We start from the raw sequence: 27069 nt of genomic DNA on the forward strand, positions 1-27069 counted from the left end.
TTTGACAACGATGCATGTGTACTCTTTGTACCATGTGTGTACTACACATGTACTTCAGAGGGTTAGCAATGCACTTCTACTCTCACTGAAGTACTTCTACAGGCTGGTAGTAGTACTTCTACAGGGTGGTATTAGTACTTTTACTGGATTAGGACAGGAGTATGAAAGGATTAGGACAGGACTAAAACAGGACGAGGACAGGAGTAGGATTCGTACAGGAGTAGGAGTAGGAAAGGACTAGGATGTGACCAGGATTAGGACAGGACTAGGATGGGACAAGGATTCGGATGGGACCAGGAATAGGATGAGACCAGGACTAGGATCAGACCAGGACTTGAACAGGTTAGGATCTTCACTGAGTTATTAGCCAACATTTGAGGTTGTGCATCTGTAATTGAACCCTTTAACGAAGGTAATCGAGTAGAAACGGATCATCCAGATGGATCAACTTTCCATTCAGTCCTTCATACGTGAGTGAGATACATGAGTAGTTCCTCCAAGGTTCCTGGTCTGATGTGGACCTGTAGAAACGGAGTCCATGTGAGACTACACAAGTTCTTCTGTGACTACGATGGCCCACGTGATCACAACTGATCCTGATTCTTCAGGTCCTGGTTTCCTCTGAACCAAGTGGACCTGTAATAAATATATATATATATATATATATATATATATATATATATATATATATATATATATATATATATATATATAAATATAAATATATATATATATATATCATGTATAAATAAATCCATGAGATGTCCATCAGACTGTAAAGATGATGAGAGAGTTTGTTTCAGTGAGGTCTGATAAAGGAAGAACACGTCTCTAATGTTGTTGTTGCTCCACATTCATCGGGACATCCTGGTGTTTTACTACTAAGGGGGGGGGGGGGGAGGAGGGGGGGGAGGGGGAGGTATTTGGGTACAGAACCCGTGTACAAACACTCTGACACTCCGCGTCTCCGCGGCAGCAGCTCTGCGCTCCAACTACGGATGTTTGATGTGAGGGAAGAGGAGACTCAGGACCGCTGGATCTGTGGATCGTAGACCGGGCTGCGGTGTGAAGTGGATCCGTGCCGGGCCCGGTGTGGATGGGATTACGCCGGTTGTTGAGCGTCTCCCATCGGTGCTGCTGCCGCCGGAGGAGGAACCATGCGGCCGCAGAGCTTCCCGGTCCCCGCGGCGCTGCTCCCGCTGCTCCCGCTGCTCGGACTCTGCAACGGCACAAGTTTCCCAAGTAACATCAACATAGGTGAGTGAGGACCCAGGGGCGCTCCGCGACCTGCTTGCGGACCCGGCGGGGTTTCACTTTCTCCAGTAGTCCTGATATCTGAAGTGTAACTCGGACTGTGAAGATGCGGAGTCCTGTACTTCTAAAGCCGATGTTTGCGTTCACGAGCCTGTTGGTTCGTTTAATGACGCAACTCCCATTTTTCAGTTGCTGTAATTATTCAACATTATTGTTAATATTCCATTGTATAGTAGTAATAGTAGTAGTAGTAGTATTATGTGACTGTTCCACTTTGACATTCCTGCAACACGCAGTAACGGACTTCAGTACTTTATTATAATGACGCAGATGTGTTCAGGTGCTCCTGTTTTTCTCTGATAGGGTAGTCGTTTTTTAATTAACAGCACCATGGACAGTTATATAGGAATATTATAGGGGTCTGCACTATGGACAGTTATATAGGAATATTATAGGGGTCCGCACCATGAACAGTTATATAGGAATATTATATGATCAGCACCATGGACAGTTATATAGGAATATTATATGATCAGCACTATGGACAGTTATATAGGAATATTATAGGAGTCAGCACCATGGACAGTTTTATAGGAATATTATATGATCAGCACCATGAACAGTTATATAGGAATATTATAGGAGTCAGCACTATGGACAGTTATATAGGAATATTATATGATCAGCACCATGGACAGAGTCTTATAGGAATATTATAGGAGTCAGCACTATGGACAGTTATATAGGAATATTATAGGAGTCAGCACCATGAACAGTTATATAGGAATATTATAGGAGTCCGCACTATGGACAGTTATATAGGAATATTATAGGAGTCAGCACCATGAACAGTTATATAGGAATATTATAGGGGTCAGCATCTGTGTGTGTGTGTGTGTGTGTGTGTGTGTGTGTGTGTGTGTGTGTGTGTGTGTGTGTGTGTGTGTGTGTGTGTGTGTGTGTGTGTTTGTGCGTGTGTGTGTGTGTGTGTGTGGAGCTCCTCCTGCAGCTTTAGCGATGCTTCCTGAAAACCGTGTTCATCCTCAGCAGCATGACAGTGAACACATTACACATCGCCAGTGGCAACGCATCCTCACTGCTTCAGTAACTAAGTACTAATATATCAATACCAAGTACTAATACTTCTACTCCACTTTGTTTATTGTAACCAATCAGAAACCTCTGGTTCTGAAAAGTGAAGCCGAACCTGAAGGTCCTTAAAGCTGTCATTCTCCCTGCTGGCCACCAGGGGGCGCCTCCTCTCTGGTTGTATAGAAGTCTATGAGAAAATGGTCCTACTTCTCTCTTGATATATTATCTCAGTAAACATTGTAAACATGAGTTTATGGTCTCAATCTCTAGTTTCAAGTCTTCTTCAGCATGATGTTCATTTAGTACATTATGGTCCATTTAGAGTCCACCAGACCAGAAAGCAGGGGATGCTTTAGGGGGCGGGGCTTACCTGCTGATTGACAGGTCCATTTAGAGTCCAACAGACCAGAAAGCAAGGGGTGATTTGCGGGGCGGGGCTTACCTGCTGATTGACAGGTCCATTTAGAGTCCAACAGACCAGAAAGCAGGGGATGCTTTAGGGGGCGGGGCTTACCTGCTGATTGACAGGTCCATTTAGAGTCCAACAGACCAGAAAGCAAGGGATGATTTACGGGGCGGGGCTTACCTGCTGATTGACAGGTCGCTAATGCAAATTAGCTACTAAGATGACTTTAACACTTAGACCTTGTCAGATACATATAGTAAACACATTAACACATAAAGAAAACTAGCTTTGCTGTGGATGAAATCTGTTTCAGTAACATTCGTCTGAAGGAAGCCTCCATCATCAGAGCTCGGTGAACCCCTGTGTGACCCCGGTGGTTGGTCCTGTTCAGAGAGGATCAGCTGTGGGCTGCAGAGCGTGGGACTCCTCCGATGAAGTTCTAATGCGATTCATCGGACCGTCCCGTTGAACTAACCTGATTCTACTGGAGTCAAATCCTCATGCAGCCGGTCTGACGTGCATATGGAACGGAGAGACCTTCTGCCAGACCAGATGGAGCCTTCCAAGTCTGAGAAGAAACCATTCATCGCAATAATACAACAACAGCCACACAACACATTGGAATCAATGAGATGGTCATACATCATCACTCTAACATGTCCTTGTGTTTTACATCTGTGTCTAGTCCATGTGGAGGACGTCACGTTGTGTGTTCAGCTGCTGATCCAGCAGGAAGTCTGGACTCAAGGTTCTACTTCTGTGGTACTAATTGCTTCCCTGTGTCTCTGTGATCCAGGAGGTCTGTTCCCCACCAACTCCCATGAGTACGAGGTGTTCCGCTTCGCCCTGGCGCAGCATCAGGACCTCCCCAAGCTGGTCCCCCAGGTGGACATGGTGGACACGGGGAGCAGCTTCGCCATGACCTACGCCTGTAAGTCCTCAAACAGGTCTCCCTGTCTGACGGGGCTTTTATACAGGTCTCCAAACCTCCATGTGGCTCGGAGCCAAGTTCAGCCATGAGTCAGCAGGTCACTGGTTGAACCCAAATCCCCCACTGGCCTGAGTCCAGTCCTGGTGTCTGACGGGTTCATGAGCTCAGATAACGAGTTGATCAAGGGACTCGTAACGCGTCGCTTCTGGAACATTCCACAACGAACCCGTTAACGAGTTTAGGTAGATATCAACCGCTAACTACGACCTGTTTCTACATTAGTTCAGGCTCCCGAGCAACCATCACTCGTTACTTCTTTGTTTGTTACAAACCGTTACGTATAAAATCTGCTAGAAACAGACAAAATCCAAAAAATTGTACAAACAAATTTGCGTTTAATGATTTGAACGTAACAGGATAATGTTGCAGAGAAACAAGTTTTATTGAGCTCAGGACTTATTAGTCTCTGAGACTCTGTCCTACAGGTCTGTGCAGGTCCTCTGTAGTCCCCGTCATGGGTTAGGGCATCTTCCATCAGACTTCATCCAGCAGACGGGGTTGAGGGTTTAGAGTTTATTGTTTAGGGTTGAGGGTTTAAAGTTTATGGTTTAGGGTTAGGGTTGAAGGTTTAGGATCGAGGGTTTAGGATTGAGAGTTGAGGGTTTAGGGTTGATGGGTTATGGTTGAGGGTTTAGGGTTGAGGGTTTATGGTTGAGGGCTTTTGGTTGAGGGTTTATAATTGAGAGTTGAGGGTTTAGGGTGAGGGTTGAGGGTTTAGGATCGAGAGTTGATGGTTTAGGATTGAGAGTTGATGGTTTAGGGTGAGGGTTTAGGGTTGAGGGTTTAGGATTGAGAGTTTAGGGTTTAGGGTGAGGGTTTAGGGTTGAGGGTTTAGGGTTGAGGGTTTAGGATTGAGAGTTTAGGGTTTAGGGAGCGTGGAAGTAAATGCTGCAGTAACGTAGACCAGAGGGAACTCAGCACTAAGTGGACTCCGGCTCCGGGGAGCGTTCAGCGTTTATGTGCTGACCTGCTTTTATTCTGCAACCAAAACGCTGAATTTATCCGCCGACTTCATCACATGAGACCCTCGGGTCCACAACAGACCTGATGTCTGCACTTTAAAGGAAGATGGATGTTAAAAGGAAAGACCAGTTTCTTGAAACGAGTGGCTCTTTAAAGTAAATTAATTTCGTGAACAGAACCAAACTGTACCCTGTAATGCTGAGTCCACATGAGCCCAGAGACCAGAACATTTGGAGAAACCAGAGACTGTCTATGGTCCCCCGGAGGTCTATGATGGTCTTAGATGGTGTAGACCAGCCCACGTGGGTCTTTGTGGTCAGACGTGTTTCCACTGGCCCTGAAGCATGTTGTTTGTTTAAAGCTTTAAGTGAAACTTTGCTTGTGGATGGTGGACTCCATGATACTCGCTCACTAGTAGTACACAGTAGTACTTCAGTAGTACACAGTAGTACTTCAGTAGCGGGGGGATGTGGTTGGAGGAAATGAGCTGTGAGCTTCCTGTTGCAGCTGCGTCAACAACATCTGTCTGTCGATGAGGACGAGGTGTGTTCAGGCGGCGTTGGAACATCCGCCGCTACGAGTCCCATCTGGACCATGTTCACTCTTCACGCCTCTTCACTGACCTCAGGAACATGACATCACACCACCGCCATGTTGCTGTTGGATCACAGAGTCGGGAGTTCCTGTTTCTTGGCGGAGATCTTTCATCCCGTGTGATGTCAAAGGGCGGCGGGGCTACAAGAATGTAAACTAATACTCTGTCTGAAGCTTCGTATTTGGCGAGGATCGTCGTTCTGGATCGTCATCTACTGTGACACACGATGTGTGATGTCACTAAAATGTATTTCAGTTGGAAGTATAAATCGTGCACCACGCACCACATCAGTTGGGACGACATTATGCTACAAAACCTACGTTAGCTTTAGACTGATAATGTCGTTAAAATAAATTGAAATGTTAATTGTGCCGTTGCCATTTGATTGGCTGTCGGGACTCGTCGTCTCGCATCACTTCCAGTCACTGAAACGTGTGAAAGTATGTTAAATTGCTACAAAATCAACATCAGAAGTCAGAAGACAAGTCGTTGGTTATTCGTGTCTCAGTCATCTTCATCATCCAGGACGACACTCTGCAGAGCCAGCTGACAGACAGTCAGACAGACTGTCAGACAGCCAGTAACTCTCCAACTCCAACTCCAACTGTCTTCATGCTGGTTCACCACAGAATGCTCATTAGCATCTACTTCCTGATGTCACGTTTAGAGTCCAGGACAGACAGACAGGCAGGCAGGCAGACAGATGAGCTAATACTGTCGTCAGCAGATAAGCAGCAACGTTGATATGACTCATGAACCTGCTGTCTAAGTGGTGTCATGCTATACTTGGAGAGTTTGAGTGACGTGGATCCAGAAGGAGGACTGAAACCGTGACCTGATTGTCGGGTCTCGGGGTCTCGGGGTGTCGGGGCTTCCTGTCTCGTCTCCTCAGCGGTTGTGAACAGAGGATGGCAACGGAGGAGGCCTCTGGTCTTTAGACGTCCTCACAGTCACCCGCCAACGAGCCTCCAGCTGGACCTCCTCTCTGTCTGTGATTAGAGACGGTTAGATGGACGAACGGGTCTCTGTGGGGGTCCAGGTCTCAGCTGTGGGGCCCGCGGCCCCTGCCGTTATCTCTGGGCGGTGTTTAAATAAAGCTCTGTTTAAAAGCCGGCGGTGGCGAGGAGTGAGATGGCTGACTGGAGGACCGAGGTCAGCCTCGGTGTCCTCGTCCGACGCGGGTCTCCGTTAGCTGCTGACCGGAGACCTAATCCGGAGACCTGATCCAGAGACCTGATCATCTCTCACACATAAACATCAGTGGTGATTATTAATTTCTGGTATTGATTCTTTCACCAACCTCAGTGGAAGATGAGCTCAGGCTGACATCACGAAATAACAGGTGGAAGTATTTACTTATTCATTAATTTATTTATATTTACATTTACATTTAGCAGACGCTTTTATCCAAAGTGACTTACAATAAGTACATTTGTCGAAAGAAAGAAACCACAACATATCATTGCTGATAAAGTAAGAGCGAAAAAATAAGTGTTAGTGTTAAGTGTTAGGTCCTAAAGTAAGGTCCTAAAGTAGTAGCTGTTTAGCAAGGATACCTTCAGTACAACAGTGCTATGATCAAAGTGCTATAGGTAAGAACATAGAAGTGCTTTTTTTCCCTTTTGGGGGGGGGGGGGGTTGTTAGTGGGTCATGCTATGCAGAGTCAAGGTGGAGTCTGAACAGGTGAGTCTTGAGTCTTATATATTTATTCATTCATTTATTTATTAATTTGGTACAGTGGAAGTGATCATGTGTGTCGGGGTCAAACTGGATAAAAGTGGATGTTTATTAGAAGTGTTTCTATGCAGATGACGACCTAATTAAACACTCAACTATGTTAATTTAATTCAAATAGATGACTGCTTCAGTGCATCACTGCGTGGAACCTGTCTGACTGTCGGTCACATGATAAACCTGTCTGACTGTAGGTCCCATGATAAACCTGTCGATCCTATGATAAACTTGTCTGACTGTAGGTCCCATGATAAACCTGTCTGACTGTAGGTCCCATGATAAACCTGTCTGACTGTAGGTCACATGATAAACCTGTCTGACTGTAGGTCACATGATAAACCTGTCGATCCTATGATAAACCTGTCTGACTGTAGGTCCCATGATAAACTTGTCTGACTGTAGGTCACATGATAAACCTGTCTGACTGTAGGTCCCATGATAAACTTGTCTGACTGTAGGTCACATGATAAACCTGTCTGACTGTAGGTCACATGATAAACTTGTCTAACTGTAGGTCCCATGATAAACCTTTCTGACTGTAGGTCCCATGACCAAACCTGTCTGACTGTAGGTCCCATGATAAACCTGTCTGATTGTAGGTCCCATGATAAACCTGTCTGACTGTAGGTCCCATGACAAAACCTGTCTGACTCACTAGCGGCGCCAGGATTTTGATTGTGGGTGGGCCACAAGAAAAGTGGATGGGCCAATTAAAATAAGCCAAAAAAAAATAATAAAAACGGGGTTCCCCTTCATCTCTGTTTCAGCACTGAGGACAGCGACTCAGTAGCCTACCTGTGTGGCTCTTGTGTCGCTGTCCTCAGCTCAGTGCTGAAGCGGACAAAGACCTTGGCAGTAAGCCTGACTTCATTTATCTCTTTTGAACGTTCATACAACAAGACTGAAACGGAATTATATCTTTGGAGGGTCTATTTAATAGCTACCGTCTGTGTCTATCTCATGGACCATGGTCTGTCTGTTCTGTCTGATTTCTCATCTCAAAGCTTGCGCGCCAAAGTCATTCATTTTATTGGATCACTTGCTGGTGACGATGCAGCCTGTGGGCGGGCTTAGTAGTCCACACGGGGTAGAAGCCGCTGATTGGCTGAGAAGCTTTCACTCAAAGCTTTCCTCAGGCTGCTTATTGGATGAACAGCTAGAAAGAAAATCACTCACTAATCAGTAGGCATGAGTCAAAATGGGCGGGCCCAGGCCTAAAATGGGTGGGCCCAGGCCCACCAGGCCCAATAGTAGCGCCGCGCCTGGTCTGACTGTAGGTCACATGGTAAACATGTCTGACGGTAGGTCCCGTGATAAACCTGTCTGATTGTAGGTCCCATGATAAACCTGTCTGACTGTAGGTCCCATGACAAAACCTGTCTGACTGTAGGTCCTGTGATAAACCTGTCTGATTGTAGGTCCCATGATAAACCTTTCTGACTGTAGGTCCCATGATAAACCTGTCTGATTGTAGGTCCCGTGATAAACCTGTCTGTCTGTAGGTCCCATCATAAACCTGTCTGACTGTAGGTCACATGGTAAACATGTCTGACTGTAGGTCCCATCATAAACCTGTCTGACTGTAGGTCATGATAATAAGCTCAGACCTTTCTGAACCAGCAGTAGGACCCCACTGACCTGGACACAAACAGCTGATCCCCAGCAGGCCTCCCAGCTTCTGTCCCTCTGTGAGGGAGCAGCGCTAATGCTAAGAGACAGAAACCTCGTTAGCATGACGGTGTCAGCCTCGGGCAGGAGTCTATTGTTAGCATGATAGCGTAGCCGCAGAGGGAGGAGCTATATCTGCTGTGTTGGTGTTTACGTGACCTCTGACCTCTTTAAAGCAATCAGCTGGAGGCTCCTTAAACATCAAAGGCAGGACACATGTATTTTTTCTCAAGTCACTGATATTATATTTTTGAATAATATATTATTTATTTACATTTATGATTGTTTCAAAGGATTAGATTGATCAAACTTCATGTTTTGTGTTGTAAATGTCTTATTTTATTTGCTGTTGGCTCTGCTGAACTTTATCATCTCATATTGATCAGGTGATGAATGCAGATCAGCTGATTTCCATTGTAAATCGTTTGATCAGTCCCTCTGATTGTGATCAGCGGTGTGGGGCTCGGCGGTGTGGGGCTCGGCGGCGTGGGGCTCGGCGGCGTGGGGATCGGTGGCGTGGGGAACGGCGGCGTGGGGCTCGGCGGCGTGGGGATCGGTGGCGTGGGGAACGGCGGCGTGGGGCTCGGCGGCGTGGGGATCGGTGGCATGGGGAGCGGTATGGGGCTCGGCACCGTAAGGTCGCTGCCTTGCTTTCTGTGCGGCTTGTTGGTTTATATACAGATGGACATTAAGTTTAAGACCGTAAATGGTCCAAAACGCCCCTAGTAACAGTTGCCATGCGTAGTCACATGATTTATTACTGCCAGACTTCCACGGTGTGATCCAACGTCGTTGGTTCCCGCTGTGGTGGGCTGGACTTTAAGGTGTCATTCGTTGAACCTAATTTGGATTCGTCAGGAGCAAACACAATCCTGGAGGTAATCTGTTTTCCTCAGAATGTGATCCAGTTTCATGGAGGAAGTTGCCGTATCTCCGACCCACTTTCCTCCTGATTCGTCCAAAAAAAAGTAATTTAATGTCGAAGATATTTGTTTTTTGAAAAATGGTTCCAATATTAACTTTGATGATTGTGGAGCGAAATAATCCGTCATAATCTGTGTTCACGTTCATGGTTCTCATTGGAGACTCAGGACCTTCTGCTGGTCTCCCAAAAGGGGCAGAGGAGGACCCATGTGACCCAGATACAGGAAGTTGACTCTGTCAGATCAAAGAATAATGAAGACCCTCCTGTTGGTTCATGAAAACCTTCTGGTGGTGACCTTGAGTCCAGTCTGGCAGGTAGAACCCCTCAGGGATCAGGGTTCCTGTGTCCCGTGTGGTCTTAGGGCTCTGTTTTAACCCTCCTCCTCTTCCTCCCAGTCTGCTCCCAGTTCTCCAAGGGGGTCTACGCCATCATGGGTCTGTACGACCGGCGGACCGTCAACATGCTGATGTCGTTCTGCGGCTCGCTGCACGTCTGCTTTGTCACGCCCTCCTTCCCGGTCCAGACCAACAACCAGTTTGTCCTGCAGCTGCGGCCCCAGGTCCAGGAGCCCCTCATGGCCCTGCTGGACCACTTCCACTGGACCAGGTTCGTCTACATGTACAGCTCCGACTCAGGTGAGGACGCCACATGCATGAGACACACTTACTTTCATGTGCATCCCAGAGGTTTCTGTTTGTCGGGCAGGAAGTACTCACTACTGCTACTCCACATCTGGCTCTGAGGAGTCAGAGGGGTTTTCCTGCGATGCTCTGACAGAGAGAGACAGACAGACAGACAGACAGACAGACAGACAGACAGACAGAGAGAGAGAGAGAGAGAGAGAGAGACAAACAGACATAGAGACAGACAGAGAGAGACAGAAAGAGAGACAGACAGACAGACAGACAGACAGACAGACAGACAGACAGAGAGAGAGAGAGAGACAGACAGACAGAGAGACAGACAGAGAGAGACAGACAGACAGAGAGACAGACAGAGAGAGAGACAGAAAGAGAGACAGACAGAGAGAGAGAGAGACAGCTGCTCATTGGAGTTGTGTCTTACATGAACGGAGATGAAGTGTAATTGAACATGAAACTGATTTAGTTTGTCTGGTTGACATAACTGCTGCTGCATCACTGGACTAATGTCTCACTGACACGCAGATAGACAGGCAGCTGTGTGTGTGTGTGTGTGTGTGTGTGTGTGTGTGTGTGTGTGTGTGTGTGTGTGTGTGTGTGTGTGTGTGTGTGTGTGTGTGAGTGAGCTTGTTAAACATAAAATGGTGATGTCCCCTCTAGCGCCACCGTGAGGTCTGAGCTATTACTATTACTATTATTGTTACTATTATATTACTGTTATTATTAATATTATTATAGCTATTTAAGTCACTTGAACAGAAATATGTGTACGTTCCTGCAGAGCCTGTATTCAACGCATCCTCGTTGCTTAGTGACAGAGACACATGAACTGGTCTTTAGCGTGGTGTCCTTGTTGGGGTCTCAGGTCTGACGGTGCTGCAGACGATCCTGGACTCAGCGGCGGAGGGGGGCTGGCAGGTGACCTCCGTGAACCTGGACGGGCTGACTGAGGCCGCCTTCGTCAAGCTGCTGAACGATATCGACTTGAAGAAGGACTTCCAGATCCTCATCAGCTGTGAGCTGGATCAACTCGGATCCATACTGAACCTGGTAAGACCTGCACCAGGACCTCCTCGTCCTGATAAACCTAAAAGGGAGGGGAGGAGGAGAGGGAGAAGAGAGGAGAGGGAGGAGAGAGGAGGGGAGGAGAAAAGATGGAGGATGGGGAGGAGAGAAGAGAGGGAGGGGATGAGAGAGGAGAGGGAGGGGAAGGAGAGAGAAAAGGGATGAGGAAGAGGGAGGAGAGAGGAGAGGAAGGAGAGGGAAGATGGGGAGGAGAGAAGAGAGGGAGGGGAGGAGAGGGGGGGACCGTTAAACATTTGCAGCTTTCAGAGCTCATTAGGAGCTGGACTGAGAAGGAGACCATACCTGCTTCCTCTCTACAGCTGTTTGACCTCTTTGTGACCTCTCCTCCTCCTCCTCCTTCTTTCATCAGTCGAGGGAGAAACTCTCTTTGTGACGAAGAAAGAAGAGCAATCAGCTGCTCTAAGAGGAGTCAGCAGCTGTTTGACTCCTACGGATGATGACTCATCGTTTCTTGTCTCCTCCTCAGATCGCTGCTCAGAGGAGGAACCTGAAGAACTACCACTACATCCTGGCCAATCTGGTGAGGACCTCTTCCTGGAAGGGAAGTGTGTGTGTGTGTGTGTGTGTGTGTGTGTGTGTGTGTGTGTGTGTGTGTGTGTGTGTGTGTGTGTGTGTGTGTGTGTGTGTGTGTGTGCAGGTCTGGAGGACTGATGTATGTGTGTGTGTGTGTGATTCAGGGCTTCATGGACCTGAACCTGACAGAGTTCCAGAAGCTGGGTCCCAACGTGACGGGCTTCCAGCTGGTGAACCAGTCTGATCCGGCTGTGGAGAGGATCGACCAGGACTGGTTGGACTTTGACAGCAAAGACCTCAAACTGGCCCGCCGGAGTCTCAGGGTACACACACACACACACGCGCACACACACACACACACACACACACACGTCCCACGATTAACGTCTTCGTCTTCTTCATCCTCAGTACACCGGAGCTTTGACCTACGACGGCATCAGTGTCATGGCAACCGCCTTCCACAACCTGCGGCGGCAGCGCATCGACATCTCTCGCCGTGGCAACGCGGGGGAGTGTCTGGCGAACCCCCCGGCCCCCTGGGGCCAAGGCATCGACATCCAGAGGGCCCTGCAGCAGGTAGACAGCTGCACACACAGACAGGTAGAAGTACGGAGGCACTCACTCAACACGGCGTGTGTGTGTGTCTGCAGGTCCGTCTGGAGGGGCTGACGGGTCGTGTACAGTTTGACGAGCGAGGGCATCGAACCAACTTCACCCTGGGTGTGATGGAGCTCAGCGCCACGGGACCCAGGAAGGTACTGCTCCTGGCCCTCAGCAGGGCGGGTGCTGGACTCGGCAGAGTCTGCAGGTTTTCACCACATCAGCTTCTTCCAGTAATTAGCCCCGTCCTGATGAAGGTGTGATAATCTCTGGAATCAGCTGCTGCAGCCGCTTCGCTGGTGAAACCCTGCCGACTCTGCATTCTGTAGACCTGCACCAGCATCTGTAATAATCAGTATCAGTATTATCATCCGTACATCGCTGCAAACGTCCTTCATTCACAATGAAACCAGAATCATCAATAAATGAAACCAGAATCATCAACAAATACTCTCTATTAGCCACATATACAGTATATATATATATATATATATATATATATATATATATATATATATAACAATATTTAGTCCAATGTTTAGTCCTGGTTTGGTTGAGTATTTAGCCAGGAGATCTTTCTTGGTTCTGGTCTGGGTTTAGATCGGCTACTGGAACGAGAGGCAGGGCTACGTGAACACGGCCATCTACAAGCCGGTGGTTGAGGAGTTCCACGGTCTGCAGGACCGAACCTACATCATCACCACCATACTGGTAAGACTGGGGGGGGGGGGGGGGGGGGGGCGTGTCATAGTGGTTTAAAACCCCAGGGGGGTCAGTAACGAGACCCAGTAACGGGACCCAGTAACGGGACCCTGTAACGGGACCATGTCCCTGCAGGAAGCCCCCTACATGATGCTGAAGAAGAACCATGAGCAGTTCGAGGGCAACGAGAGGTATGAAGGTTACTGCGCCGAACTGGCCGCCGAGATCGCCAAACACGTAGGCTTCGAGTACCGGCTGGAGCTGGTGGGGGACGGCAAGTACGGGGCCCGGGACCACGAGACCAAGATGTGGAACGGCATGGTGGGAGAACTGTTTTACGGGGTAAGTCTGAAACTGATGGTATCATGTAGTTCTAATGAAGCTAACACATGCTAGTCCCCTTCTGGTGGTCTTTGGGGTTTGATGTGGACCAGCTCCTCTGTCTCCTGTAGAAGGCGGACGTGGCGGTCGCCCCGCTCACCATCACCCTCGTGAGAGAGCAGGTGATCGATTTCACCAAACCCTTCATGTCTCTGGGGATCTCCATCATGATCAAGAAGCCCATCAAGTCCAAGCCCGGGGTCTTCTCCTTCCTGGACCCCCTGGCCTACGAGATCTGGATGTGCATCGTCTTCGCCTACATCGGGGTCAGCGTGGTGCTGTTCCTGGTCAGGATACTTCTCCTACTAATACTACTACTACTAATTCTACATGAAGCTGACAGTACCTGTGTACTTCTACCATGACCCTGATACTAGTACCTGATGTGTCCAGGTGAGCCGGTTCAGTCCCTATGAATGGCAGGGCGATGACTCTGATGATGAAGATGAGACTCTGCCCTCTTCTTCCTCTCGCCGAGCTCTGCCGACTTCCTCCTCTGAACTCACTCACTCCCCAGGTACCTTCATCTTCATCATCGTCTTCAGTGATGTGATCTTGTTCCTCAGTGATGTGATCTTGTTCCTCAGTGATGTGATCTTGTTCCTCACTGACGTGGTCTTGTTCCTTAGGGTTCTCCCAGACTCAGAACCAGCAGAAAGAGAAGGAGAGCCCAGAACACACCAACGACTTTGGGATCTTCAACTCCCTGTGGTTCTCCCTGGGGGCATTCATGCAGCAGGGCTGTGACATCTCCCCCAGGTAACCCGTCTCACACCTTCACCTGTCGCCTGCAAACTCTCTGTTCCTCTATTAAAACCACTTCTTTTCAGTTTTGAATTCAGGTATTTGGTTTGTGATTGAAATACAGTGTTTACAGCTGATAACAACGTTGTCGTGGAAGCACTGCTTGCTGCTACCCACTAGCTCAGCTGTCACCATGTTGAGAGCTGTGTGGAGGAAATCATCCAATCATAGATATATGCTGAAGTCCATGAAGAGAGGCAAAGTCCCACCCCTGCCTGTGTCGCCCATGGGACCTTATTTTGAGAAAAATATGTTCGGTAGTCAGAAGCTAGTTAACTTAGCATAAAGACTGGAAGGGAAACAGCTAGCCAAGTTCTAGAAAGTAGATACAACACAAGTTGTTCTCACAGTTCTGTTTCTGTTCAGATGAACAGATCAGTTATGACCTGTTCATCAGCAGTTTCCCCCTGTTTCCAGTCCTTATGCTAAGCTAAGATAGTCTCCTGCCTCATCGACTTTGATGGTCCTCACAGAGATAGTGAGACACAGAAGCAGACCATCAGGGATATCCAGGGTTATTCATGTAGACGTATCATCACAGAGACTCCCAGGATGCAACAGTCATGTGTGATGCGCTGCCGGGTCAGTGATGTGTTACAGCTGTGGAGGCCGAAGGCTGTTTCTATTCTTGATCTACTGCGCTGTGTGTGTGTGTGTGTGTGTGTGTGAGCCTATAAGATACGATCTATGTGATGATTGAACTAATGAATCCAGTCACATGACTTCACGTCTCACAGTAAGGAGCGTATGTTCCTATCTCCTAACAGATCATATTAATGTATTTTTAAATAAATATATTTAGTAGGATTGCAGCACTGACATTGTGATGTATGCAGATCCCAATCCTGCAGATCCCGATCCTGGCTATGGGATTGATCCGTCTTCTCCTTGGTCCTCCGCAGGTCTCTCTCGGGGCGAATCGTGGGAGGAGTTTGGTGGTTTTTCACCCTCATCATCATCTCCTCCTACACAGCCAACCTGGCAGCCTTCCTCACCGTGGAGAGGATGGTGTCCCCTATAGAGAGCGCCGAGGACCTGGCCAAGCAGACCGAGATCAACTACGGCACGCTGGATGGAGGATCCACCAAAGAGTTCTTCAGGGTGAGTTCTTCTCCTCCTGCTGCTGTGTTCACGCCAAGCAACCCTTTTCCTCGCTGCTTTGTTTTACTTACCCCAGGGAGGAGGCGGGGCTTAGCAGCAGGGAGAAGTAGGGTTTAGTACCAGGGAGGAGGCGGGGCTGAGAACCAGGGAGGAGGCGGGGCTTAGGAGGATGTGAAATTCGTGGAACAATTCAAACAGGATAATGATTTCCCTGTCGCCATAGCGTACATATCTTTTTGCAAAGTCCCTGATAATCTTTTTTGTGTCTACTTAAGCGGTCAAAAATAGCAGTCTTCGAGAAAATGTGGTCGTACATGCGGAGCGCCGACCCCACCGTGTTCGTAAAGAACACCAACGAGGGTGTGAGCCGTGTCAGGAAGTCCAAGGGGAAGTACGCCTATCTGCTGGAGTCGTCCATGAACGAGTACATTGAGCAGAGGAAGCCCTGCGACACCATGAAGGTCGGAGGCAACCTGGACTCTAAAGGGTACGGAGTGGCCACGCCCAAGGGATCGCCCCTCAGGTACCCTCGGAGTCTCCGGACCCGGAACCCGATCCATGTTTGTGTCCTGTGGTGTCTGTTTCTGTGGGATGTTAGTCTAATCAGATCCAGAGTGGAATCTCCTTCACTACGCAGCTCGTGTTGATGTACGCCATCGACACGCGGTGCACATGTTCAGTCATTATTATTCTTTTCGGAAATTTGTTTTCTTGGTTTGAAATCAAATGTTAATGAATGGACTCAAAATTCTGTGGATTTGAAATAGATCCTTCATGATTGGTGACATGAACCGAACGCAACTTATTTAAAACTTGATTTTATGACATGAGTATAGAGTTCTGGGATCCAAACGGTGGACCTGTTCTACAGAGGTCTGGACTCAAGTCTTGGGTTTGATGACTTCAGGCCTGATGACGTGTAGAAGATTGGCAGCTAAACAACAGAGACTAGTTGACACGGACCCAACATCACGCTCTCTGATGCTAACTTTGTTAGCAGCTTCACACCAGAATCCAGATGCTGTCATATTATCAGTGTGCTTGGAAACGATGACCCAAAGTTTACAACTTCCCACCTGATTTGGGACTTGAAGACTTACTGGAGACTTGAAAACCTTGGACTTGGTCTCACCTCTGCAGGTCAAGGAGCCCTTGTTCACACACGAGTCCTTAGAGGACTCTGGTGCTGTGGATCCAGGTTTAAGTCATAAAAACAGACCCTCACAGAACATTTTTGTGGTATTTAGACCTGTTTACTGTATTCCTCTTTGTCAGTCTGTCTGTTTGTCAGTCTCTTAATCTGTCTGTCTGTCTGTCTTGTCTCTTTCTATCTCTGTTGTTCGTCTTTGTCATTATGTCTGTCTGTCTGTATGTCATGTCACGTCGTGATGCCTGTCTGACTGCCAACCTGCCTGCCAAATGACCTCAATACTAACACATCTATCTATCTATTTATCTATCTATCTATCTATCTATCTATCTATCTATCTATCTATCTATCTATCTATCTATCTATCTATCTATCTATCTATCTATCTATCTATCTATCTACCCTTAATAATTAAATTAATTAGGGGTCCGAGCTTGAATGGACCTGAATGGATTATATTTGTGTCTGACAGCGATTGAACGTCCTGTTTGTTCCCGTCATGTGTATCCGATGTTCTGTGAGAGAACGTTGTCAGCATTCTACCGCCAACCCAGAGAACAGAACCCGATGAGTGAGGCTGGATGTGGCGAGGATGTCATCTACGTTCCACAGAGAGGAAACCAAACTTCTGATCGCAGATTGTCACTTCTAGAACCTTCGTTATTGCCTAGCAACACAGTAGTGTTACAGCACTGAACGTGCACAGCTCACTAGTGGACACCACAGCCTCTACCTCTGTACTCTGTACTGGGTTGACTGGTTCCCAGTAACAAACAGCCGACAGCATCACCATAACAACCGCCTCATTCCCACATACAAAACCCGTCATGGTGACTGTGCTGCTGTTCTACCTGGATCATCCGGAGAGTCTTTGTTCCAAAAGCACATTCTTATGATCAATAACTGATTCAAACTTGGGGTATTATGGTTCTGTAATTCTGATAAAATTACACAAACTCAAATAGAGTTTCCTTCAAACAACAAAGTTTTTATATTTTAGAACTCATGATGCACTTTGGAACAAAGCTCTTCTTCTGCTTTCACCATCATTTCATTACTACAGTCGTAGTCATGGCAACGTCACTCTACTGCTTTGATCCTCACTGGTATGTAAAGGGGAACAACAGTACTCATCATTAGACCTGGACCTGGTTTCCCAAACACTGAACTGTTGTTCCTCCTTTATTGATCCGGTGATAAATGAAAGTCAACTGTTGCGTTAACAGGATCATCAACCCAGACCACCTTAAAACGTGTCCTCCACCAGTAAACCTCCCAGTTAGCTCCCAGTATGAAGAACTAACCATCACTAGGCTCAACACACCAGTGCACCATCTCCCTCTAGCTCCACCTGGAGGATCCCCAAGTGGTTGGGGGATGTAGTCTCCCCAGCATGGCGGTCCTTCCAGTCTGTCCTAGGACATGTCCAATATGAGACTCTTCTCAAATAGTCCTGCATGAATGAGTCCCAAAACCCCGACATGAGTCATCATTTAGCCGAGTGTTTTCCAAACTTAGAACATCTGAATGTTACAATGTAACGTCGTGTTTATCATCTGCAGCACCAAAACGTTAAAAGATGGAAACAACATTTTAACGAGGTCTGGGTTGGAGCGGCAAGTTGTCCTTTCATGTGATGAATTTAACGGGCCCGTCCCAAGTGGATCCGTGTGATGAATGTAATGGGCCGGCCCTAAGTGGATCCGTGTGATGAATGTTACATGCCGGCCCTAAGTGGATCCGTGTGATGAATGTTACATGCCGGCCCTAAGTGGATCCGTGTCATGAATGTTACATGCCGGCCCTAAGTGGATCCGTGTGATGAATGTTACATGCCGGCCCTAAGTGGATCCATGTGATGAATGTTACATGCCGGCCCTAAGTGGATCCGTGTGATGAATGTTACATGCCGGCCCTAAGTGGATCCATGTAATGAATGTTACGTGCCGGCCCTAAGTGGATCCGTGTGATGAATGTTACATGCCGGCCCTAAGTGGATCCGTGTGATGAATGTTACATGCCGGCCCTAAGTGGATCCGTGTGATGAATGTTACGTGCCGGCCCTAAGTGGATCCGTGTGATGAATGTTATGTGCCGGCCCTAAGTAGATCCGTGTGATGAATGTTACGTGCCGGCCCTAAATGGATCCGTGTGATGAATGTTTTGTGTCTGTCCTAAGTGGATCCGTGTGATGAATGTTACGTGCTGGTCCTAAGTGGATCCGTGTGATGAATGTTACGTGCTGGTCCTTAATGGATCCATGTGATGAATGTTACAGGCAGGCCCTAAGTGGATCCGTGTGATGATACTCTGCTCATTAAGTTCCCTTCCTTCCCTCATCACTATCCTCCCGTAGAAACCCTGTTAACTTGGCCGTATTAAAACTCAACGAGCAGGGCCTGTTGGACAAATTGAAAAACAGATGGTGGTATGACAAGGGAGAGTGCGGCACCGGGGGAGGGGACTCCAAGGTCAGATCACCGTAACCCCCAACGGGTAACGACAAGCAATGGCACGACGGGGTAACTGGCAACCAGCCGCAACTCAACCATCAGGTGTCAAACACAGTAGAGAGCACCAACCTGAACCCAGACATTCTGGTTTCCCCCACAGCTGTAAAACTCTGGTTCTACCTTAGAACCCTTCTGATCGATCACGTTCTGATCCAGAGGGTATTTTACAAAACACAGTAACAAAAGAGGATTTAAGTTTAACGTTTAACAAGGAAGCTCACAATGCGTAAAGGCAACAATCTTCAGGAAACATGATCGTAGATCTGATTCTGATTTTGAACGTACCAACGTAGGCGGTTTGGGAACGGATGGTTTGTTTTGGTCCTGATCACTTCTTAGTGATCGATGTTGGTCATGTTCAGTCGATATGGATTCTGTCTGCTTTCAGGACCTTATTTGTGGCCATTTTTCGTATATTGCTCATGATTTCGGCCGTCTTAATCCCGCCCTCAAAGCTCTGATTGGTCCACAGTTTCCCCTGTTTGGATCAGTGAACCAATGGAAGACGTGGAGCTGCAACACGACATTCTCACTGTAACATTAAAACTGGTGTAACTCTACACCACATTTATCTGTCATTTGATTGGATTTCATCAAACTCACGTTTATGATCTGTTTTTTCAAGAAGTGATCACAAAATTGAGCCACAATGCCATTTTGAAGAGACTAGTTTCTTAGTTCTCTCAGTTCCCGGTCCGAAGGTATGGAACACCAATATTAAATCAATAAGTACACATCTATAAAGACATGATGTCATTAGGGATTCATACAACAAATAATCATCTGTAGAGTTTATCAAAGACTATTCCAGCTGGTTTAGTGAAATACCCCCTGATCATGTTGGTCTGGAGCCAGTCCCTGGTTTCTGGACCACTCCCCACCACTAAATACAGATGGGGACAGTCTTGTTCTGGACCCACAAAGATCCCAGAGTGTTTCCAGCTCTTGCCGGTTACCCAAAGTGATATAGTAATACACATCTCGCACGTAGGGAGTCAGGCCGGTCCGGCCAGATGGAGTATTAATGCATATCACTTTACATTTACAACACGTGTATCTCTTTACATTTACAACCCGTGTATCTCTTTACATTTACAACACGTACAAGTGATTGTGTTTCTGTTGTCCACGTTTCTCTGTACGCATCTGTATGCTAACATTCTGCTAAAGTCGTAGCTGCTGTTGTAGCCGCCAGTGCCGCCCTGCTGGTGTGCTGCTGAACAATAACATAAGATAACATGGAGTTGTATAATGTTATTTATGTTATTCCCCCCCCCCCCCCCCCCCCCCCTCCCTGGTCTTTGAAGAATCCCAGTAAACCTAGCAGTTCTGAAGCTCAATGAACAAGCCATCTTAGACAAGTTGAAAAACAAGTGGTGGTATGACAAGGGGGAGTGTGGACACAAGGACTCCGGCAGAAAGGTCAGTTCTTGTGGTTGTTCGGCCTGGACCCAAAGTCATGTGTTGGTCCCCCACCCCGCCCCCCTTACCCCATCAGACCCAGACCCCCAAACTTCAGCATCTATACTCTGAAATGAAAAGGTTTTGGCAGGTTTTTATCTTTTTTTTAAAAGAAGCAGCTGCGTTGTTTTGTTTGTATTCAGGGAGTTTTTCTGGTCCGAACCCTGTGTCAATGAGAATGAGCCCATCGGACCTGAGTCCATGAAATAGATCTACAACTGAAATGATCAAATAAATCACAGTGGTTAATGACACCAGCTGTTGAATTGTAATTTGGTACTTAATGTGAAATGTTTTCAATGTGGCATGTAATATACTTTTAGCCACACGAGCAGTAAGACCACCTGGTGTTCAGGGACTCTTTCACATCGTTGCTGTAAGGAAAGGAGTGTGAATATATTTCTACATGTTTCACATGAAACGCCAGAAGAGCAAAACAATGAGGTGCATTATAGAAGGACATTTATTGTAAAATCATGTAATAACTCCTTGATTGATATCAGGACGTTGATCTGCTGAAGACCTTTAGTTTCAGAGTGTAGCTGCTCAGCTGAGCATTCTGAACAACTGGAGGACAAATCAGACATTCATGGAGTTGTTTCCTCCTCAAACTCTCAGATAAACGCTGACGGAGAGAGCTCGTCCTGACGAAGCATACTCTCCTTGAGAAACGAGGCTTCACGTCTCCACATCAGAGCATTTCTCAGCCTCCTTCTGTTCTTCAGAATATCCTCCTGTCAGCACAGTCAGCGTGAAGCCACCGCAGACAGACAGACGGGCAGACAGACAGACGGACGGACGGACGGACAGACGGATGGACTCTGTTGCAAACCAACACTTGATGAGATTGAAGCTACTGACCGCAACTTCAACCCCCCCCCCCCCCCCCCCACAGATGCTTTTGTCTCCAATCTGTCACGTACCTCCTGTTTCCTGGCGCCTCCTCTCTGGTTGTATAGAAGTCTATTAGAAAATGGTCCTACTTTTCTCTTGATGTATTATCTCAGTAAACATTGTAAACATGAGTTAATGTTCTCAATCTATAGTTTCAATTCTTCAATCCAGCATGACGTTCATTTAGTACATGAAATACTACAAAGTTTTTCATGTACACTAATATAATTCAACAGTCTCACTACTACTCACTTTATTCACCTAAATTATTTTCTCTCGTCAAGAGACGTTGACTTTACGTACGTAGAATAAATAGCATTGAAACACTAATTTACATAATAACATGCTAATTATTGCATTAAAGTCGCAGTCGGCAACATTTGTTTGATCATATTCACTGAAACCGACACAATGCTCCGATAGAACAACATAAATCATCCAGTTTTAGAAAAAAAAACGCGCCTCTACGTGCACCTAGAGCTTGTGGTTTGTTTTGCAATAATCCACCGCGCCCGTATCATCCTGTCCACTCAGTGCAGTTCACAGTTTGTGCACATGCCACAGATCCCACCTCCCCCTCACGCATGTTACAATATCACAGGCACACGCCTCAAGCTAGGCATACGCTAAATGACGTTAGCAGTTACTATCTAAGAGTAAGTTAGCCAGCCTACCTCTGTGTAGCGTGTACTCCATGCCGTTTATCGATGAGAGAAGACACGGGCGCGTTCACAGGAATCTGGTGCACCAGCACTGATGAGCACTCGATGGGAGGGAGGAGCTCGGTGGTAGAGGGGGAGGGGCGTGAGTGTTGTAAACATTCTAAATTTGACTGAGTCAACTCGATCTGCCAGACTTGCCGACTGCAGCTTTAATTAGAACCCGGATACATCGCTTACTTTACTTCCTTTCTTTTTAAATCGCGTCTGTCATTCCGACGTGTCGTTGAGGTTCATTTAAAAGGAGCTGATTGGTCGAGAGTCAACGTGACAGTTTGGAGAGGAAAGCCCTCTGGTTCTCCCCAACGCCCCAACACTTCCTGTTGAAACGAGGCCCCGCCCACTGCCCGTGCTGTTTCTTCCTGTTGTCGTTTTTTTTCAACAGGCTGCATGCTATTGGATGAGAGAGAGCTATGTCCTGCCCACTAAACTCAAGTCATGCATGTCACAGAAAAACAACCACTCGTGTGTTGAGGAAGATCCCAGCAGCCAATCGCGTTGCCCCGTTTTACAGATGATTAGTAGACGTTTATTCTTCAGTTGAAGAGATCGTATTTCTACTAAATATGAAAACTTTTATTTAAGACAAACAGTCGATCTGATTGTTTTCTTTGTTTCTTCTGTGCATGAAGCTGCATGTGACAGGTTTATTAATATATTTATTAATACCGTTGTTAGCAAAGGTGAAACTTAAAGGGGCACTTCACCATTTTAGTCTCTTCTAATTTGAGAACATCTATCTATCTATCTATCTATCTATCTATCTATCTATCTATCTATCTATCTATCTATCTATCTATCTATAGAGAGAGGCAAGGCAGGGTACACCGTGGACAGATACATCATTTGGCTTTTAATACTACAACAGCCATGAGCGTCACACTTTTAAGAGGAGATAATGAATAGGAAGTGCATGTACGTAGATAAAGTAAATAAGGTGAATGACTCAGACGAGAGAAGAATAAAACACGAAAACACTACAAGAGCAAGAGTACACGGAGACGGAGTGAATATACTCGATACTGAAGAAATGTATTAAATATATTATCTCAAAACAGAATACCATAAACTAAATACAACAATATACAAATATACTATCTGTTGGAGTAGAATTACATCTAAGAACTAATTTAAATGTTTTTATCTGTTGAAGTGATAAATATTCAATATGATAATGAGTTAAAGTGATCCGCCCCTTTAAGCTTCATGTATTTCTTCATCGCAGCGTTTAGAAGAACACGAGTCTCGTGATACTGACTGATGTCTGTGACTATCTGCACCGTGTTTGGTTGTCCCTGACTCCGCCCCTCTAACCCGATAGGACAAGACCAGCGCGCTCAGTCTGAGCAACGTGGCGGGCGTGTTCTACATCCTGATTGGAGGACTTGGCCTTGCCATGCTCGTGGCTCTGGTCGAGTTCTGCTACAAGTCCCGCATCGAGTCCCGCAGGATGAAGGTGAGTCCTGGTCCTGAACACCAAAGCTAACCGCTAACAGCCAACAGCTAAGTGCTTCCAGTCAACAGCTACCAGCCAATAGCTAACGGCTAACAGCTAACAGCTAACAGCCAACAGCTAAGTGCTTCCAGTCAACAGCTACCAGCCAATAGCTAACGGCTAACAGCCAACAGCTAACAGTCAACAGCTAACAGCCAACAGCCAACAGCTAAGTGATTCCAGTCAACAGCTACCAGTTAATAGCTAACAGCTAACAGTCAACAGCTAACAGCCAACAGCTAAGTACTTCCAGTCAACAGCTACCAGCTAATAGCTAACAGCTAACAGTCAACAGCTACCAGCTAACAGCCAAGAGCTACGAGCCAACAGCTACCACCTTACAGCGACGATGCACGTAAAAGTACATAACACAAATAAATAGACTAACGCATTACTATGTAGCGTTGTCATGGAAACGTGGGTTTGTAGCGTACTGAGTCACTAGAGGATGGAAGTAGAACTGATTACCAACAGTCCACCGGGGTTTGGGTTGAACCTGGGCCCGTGCTACCTGGTGTAGTGTATGGAAAGCCATTCATGCCTAAATTAAAGAATTAAATAGTTCATGATAAAGTCAATTAATATACAAATACATGTTAATATTATTACATACGATTTGTTTCCGTCTCTCGTATTGGAATGAATGGGTTTCAGCTTTCCAATTAGAACTGATTGCCCGGCTCTGATTGGCTGATTGCCCTGCTCTGATTGGCTGATTGTCGCTGCCTCCACTGTTTGGCTCATTTTGTAAACGTCTTTTATCTTTTACTGCTTTTGGGTTTATTTTAACTGGCTGCTAAATGGCATTCCCGATCGTTCCTGTGACGATGATGTTGTGATGTCATCAGTGTCGAGCACCAGTCTGTTTCTGTGAGACGGACGCTGTGCTGTAGAGTAGAGACGCCCCTGGTGGCTCTGGGCATTCTCTAAATGAAAGTGAACGTGGGATTTATCTGTTGCGAGCAGCCGTCTGAAGCAGGATATTAACTGTGGAGACGCATCATTAACACACACACACACACACACTCATACCAGACTCAGTAGAGCTTATTAGTTAGAAAACCTTCAAATGATGCAAGTTTGTGTTTAATACAGAAACAGAAAGTTGAGACTAAAACACACGAAATACATTAATTTTAACAAAGCTGGAGGATATATATAATATATATATATATATACTCAGCTCGGGGTTTTGGACTCACTACACTCAGATTTTGATTGACACGCGATATAGAAGCATATGTTAGGACTTTTACATAATTTTACAAAATTTTATGAATTTTGTTGATTTTTCACTTTTTTTTCGACATGCTATAGTATGACTTTTTTTTTCCTGAAAAAGTTGATCATGGCTTTTTATGGCTGTTTTGGACTCACTACACTGAGACTAGGCGCGTCAAGCAAGATGAGCGATCTTTATGCCTTTTTAACAATTTTAAATATTTTTTTATGAATATATCCTGACTGACTTTTTCGTGAATTTTCGACGTGCTATAGTATGACTTTTTTTTTGCGGGGGGGGGGGGGGGGGGGGATATGACTAAGCCTTTTTATGACTGTTTTGGACTCACTACACTCAGATTTTGATTGACACGCGATATAGAAGCATATGTTAGGACTTTTACATAATTTTTACAACATTTTATGAATTTTGTCGATTTTTCACTTTTTTTTCGACATGCTATAGTATGACTTTTTTTTTTCCTGAAAAAGTTGATCATGGCTTTTTATGGCTGTTTTGGACTCACTACACTGAGACTTGGTGCATCAAGCGATATGAGCAATTTTTATGACTCTAACAATTTAAAATATTTTTTTATGAATATACAATTCTGATTCAAAATTTTACTTCACAAATCATTAATATATATTGTCTTTATCTCAATTTCAAACAATAGAGATAAAATATATGTTTAATAATTGCAATAAGTCTCTAATAGAACACAATTAACAATGGAAGTGTGATACGTTTTTTTTGGATATGTCATAATTGATGTTAAAAATCCACGAGACTCATAAATCATGCTTGTTTTTGTGTCATGACTTGCATTCATGTGTGTGTGGGGCTGCTCCGCCTGTGGTGATCCTTGTGGTGCAAATTCACTTCAGAATCAGAATACTCATAATACTGAATTGAAATGTGAATTATCCTCACATTCGGAGACATCTTCCTCTTCGACATCACTGTGTGCCTGATCTCTCAAATATGAGCTCTGACAGCTGATCTGATGTTCATATGAGGTGCAAGATTCAGTACTGTGATGTAGAGTATTCATCTCTTTGTCCCACCAGAGGCATCTAGTGGGACAAAGCAGTTCATGTTTAGAACGTTATGGAATTGTGTGTGTGTGTGTGTCTGTCTGTGTGTGTGTGTGTGTGTGTGTGTGTGTGTGTGTGTGTGTGTGTGCTTGTGTGCGCGTAATCCTCGATGACCAACTAACCTGCACCCCCAACATCACTGCTGTGGCCCGATCCTGCAGATTTGCCCTCTACAATATCCGCAGGATTCGGACTTTCCTCACAAAGGACGCAACGCAACTCCTGGTCCAAGCACTGGTCATCTCCTCTACATACCATGACCCACTAACCCCCCCCCCCCCCTAAAAAAATAGCACTTCTATGTTCTTACCTGCACTTTGATCACAGCACTGTGGTTCTTAAGGTATGTTTGCTGAACAGCTACTTTACTCAGACGAGGACCTAACCCTTGTTTCTATTTTTTAGCTCTTACTTTATTTGCAATGATATGTTGTGGTTTCTTTCTTTGGACAAATGTACTTATTGTAAGTCGCTTTGGACAAAAGCGTCTGCTAAATGCCCTCAGTGTGTGTGTGTGTGTGTGTGTGTGTGTGTGAGAGAGAGTCTGTGTCTCTGTCTCTGTGCATGCAGGTGAATATATACAACTATATTATTTATTTATATATATATCCATCCATCCATCCATTTTCTACCGCTTATCCTGTATTCAGGGTCGCGGGGGGGGGGTCATTGGGCGAAGGCAGGGTTCACCCTGGACAGGACGCCAGTCTATCGCAGGGCTAACAGGGCTATGTTATAGACAAACAACCATTCACGCTCACATTCACACCTACGGGCATTTTAGAGTCATCAATCAACCTATCCCCATCCTGCATGTCTTTGGACTGTGGGAGGAAGCCGGAGAACCCGGAGAGAACCCACGCTTACACGGGGAGAACATGCATTGAACCCGGGACCCTCTCGCTGTGAGGCGCCAGTGCTACCCACTACACCACTGTGCAGCCCTTATATATAATATATAAATAACAGAACGGTTGTTACTATCAAAGCTTTAGATCTTAAAAGTTCTCTCTGTCTTGTAGGAGCTCATCGACACCGCCATGATGAGCAGCAGCCCTGGT

The 27069-nt window shown here is 46.2% G+C and overlaps 2 protein-coding genes across 4 annotated transcripts in view; one reads left to right on the forward strand and one right to left on the reverse strand.

Moving 5' to 3' along the window:
• The window catches only part of fam53c (family with sequence similarity 53 member C), a 157946-nt gene that overhangs the window by 106320 nt on the left and 24557 nt on the right, over window positions 1–27069 (reverse strand). The gene's annotated exons all lie outside the window — the stretch shown is intronic.
• Window positions 972–27069, forward strand: part of LOC311025550 (glutamate receptor 1-like) — a 26867-nt gene continuing 769 nt past the window's right edge. The window contains exons 1-18 of one of the 3 annotated variants that reach the window (XM_084028515.1): window positions 972–1257; window positions 3549–3683; window positions 10025–10264; window positions 11136–11320; window positions 11823–11876; window positions 12034–12192; window positions 12278–12445; window positions 12520–12624; window positions 13070–13180; window positions 13307–13513; window positions 13624–13839; window positions 13946–14069; window positions 14182–14311; window positions 15259–15457; window positions 15733–15980; window positions 18964–19078; window positions 23516–23650; window positions 27031–27069. The exon at window positions 27031–27069 is cut by the window's right edge and continues 769 nt beyond it. In XM_084028515.1, the coding sequence (XP_083884641.1) occupies window positions 1158–1257; window positions 3549–3683; window positions 10025–10264; window positions 11136–11320; window positions 11823–11876; window positions 12034–12192; window positions 12278–12445; window positions 12520–12624; window positions 13070–13180; window positions 13307–13513; window positions 13624–13839; window positions 13946–14069; window positions 14182–14311; window positions 15259–15457; window positions 15733–15980; window positions 18964–19078; window positions 23516–23650; window positions 27031–27069 (2670 nt within the window). In that variant the 5' untranslated portion in view covers window positions 972–1157. Of the gene's footprint in view, window positions 1258–3548; window positions 3684–10024; window positions 10265–11135; window positions 11321–11822; window positions 11877–12033; window positions 12193–12277; window positions 12446–12519; window positions 12625–13069; window positions 13181–13306; window positions 13514–13623; window positions 13840–13945; window positions 14070–14181; window positions 14312–15258; window positions 15458–15732; window positions 15981–18963; window positions 19079–20427; window positions 20543–23515; window positions 23651–27030 lie in introns of all 3 variants that reach the window. The other 2 variants (XM_084028514.1, XR_014598395.1) reach the window with 2 other exon arrangements.

The sequence above is a fragment of the Eutrigla gurnardus genome (assembly GCF_963514095.1).
Source record: "Eutrigla gurnardus genome assembly, chromosome: 15".
Taxonomy (NCBI): domain Eukaryota; kingdom Metazoa; phylum Chordata; class Actinopteri; order Perciformes; family Triglidae; genus Eutrigla; species Eutrigla gurnardus.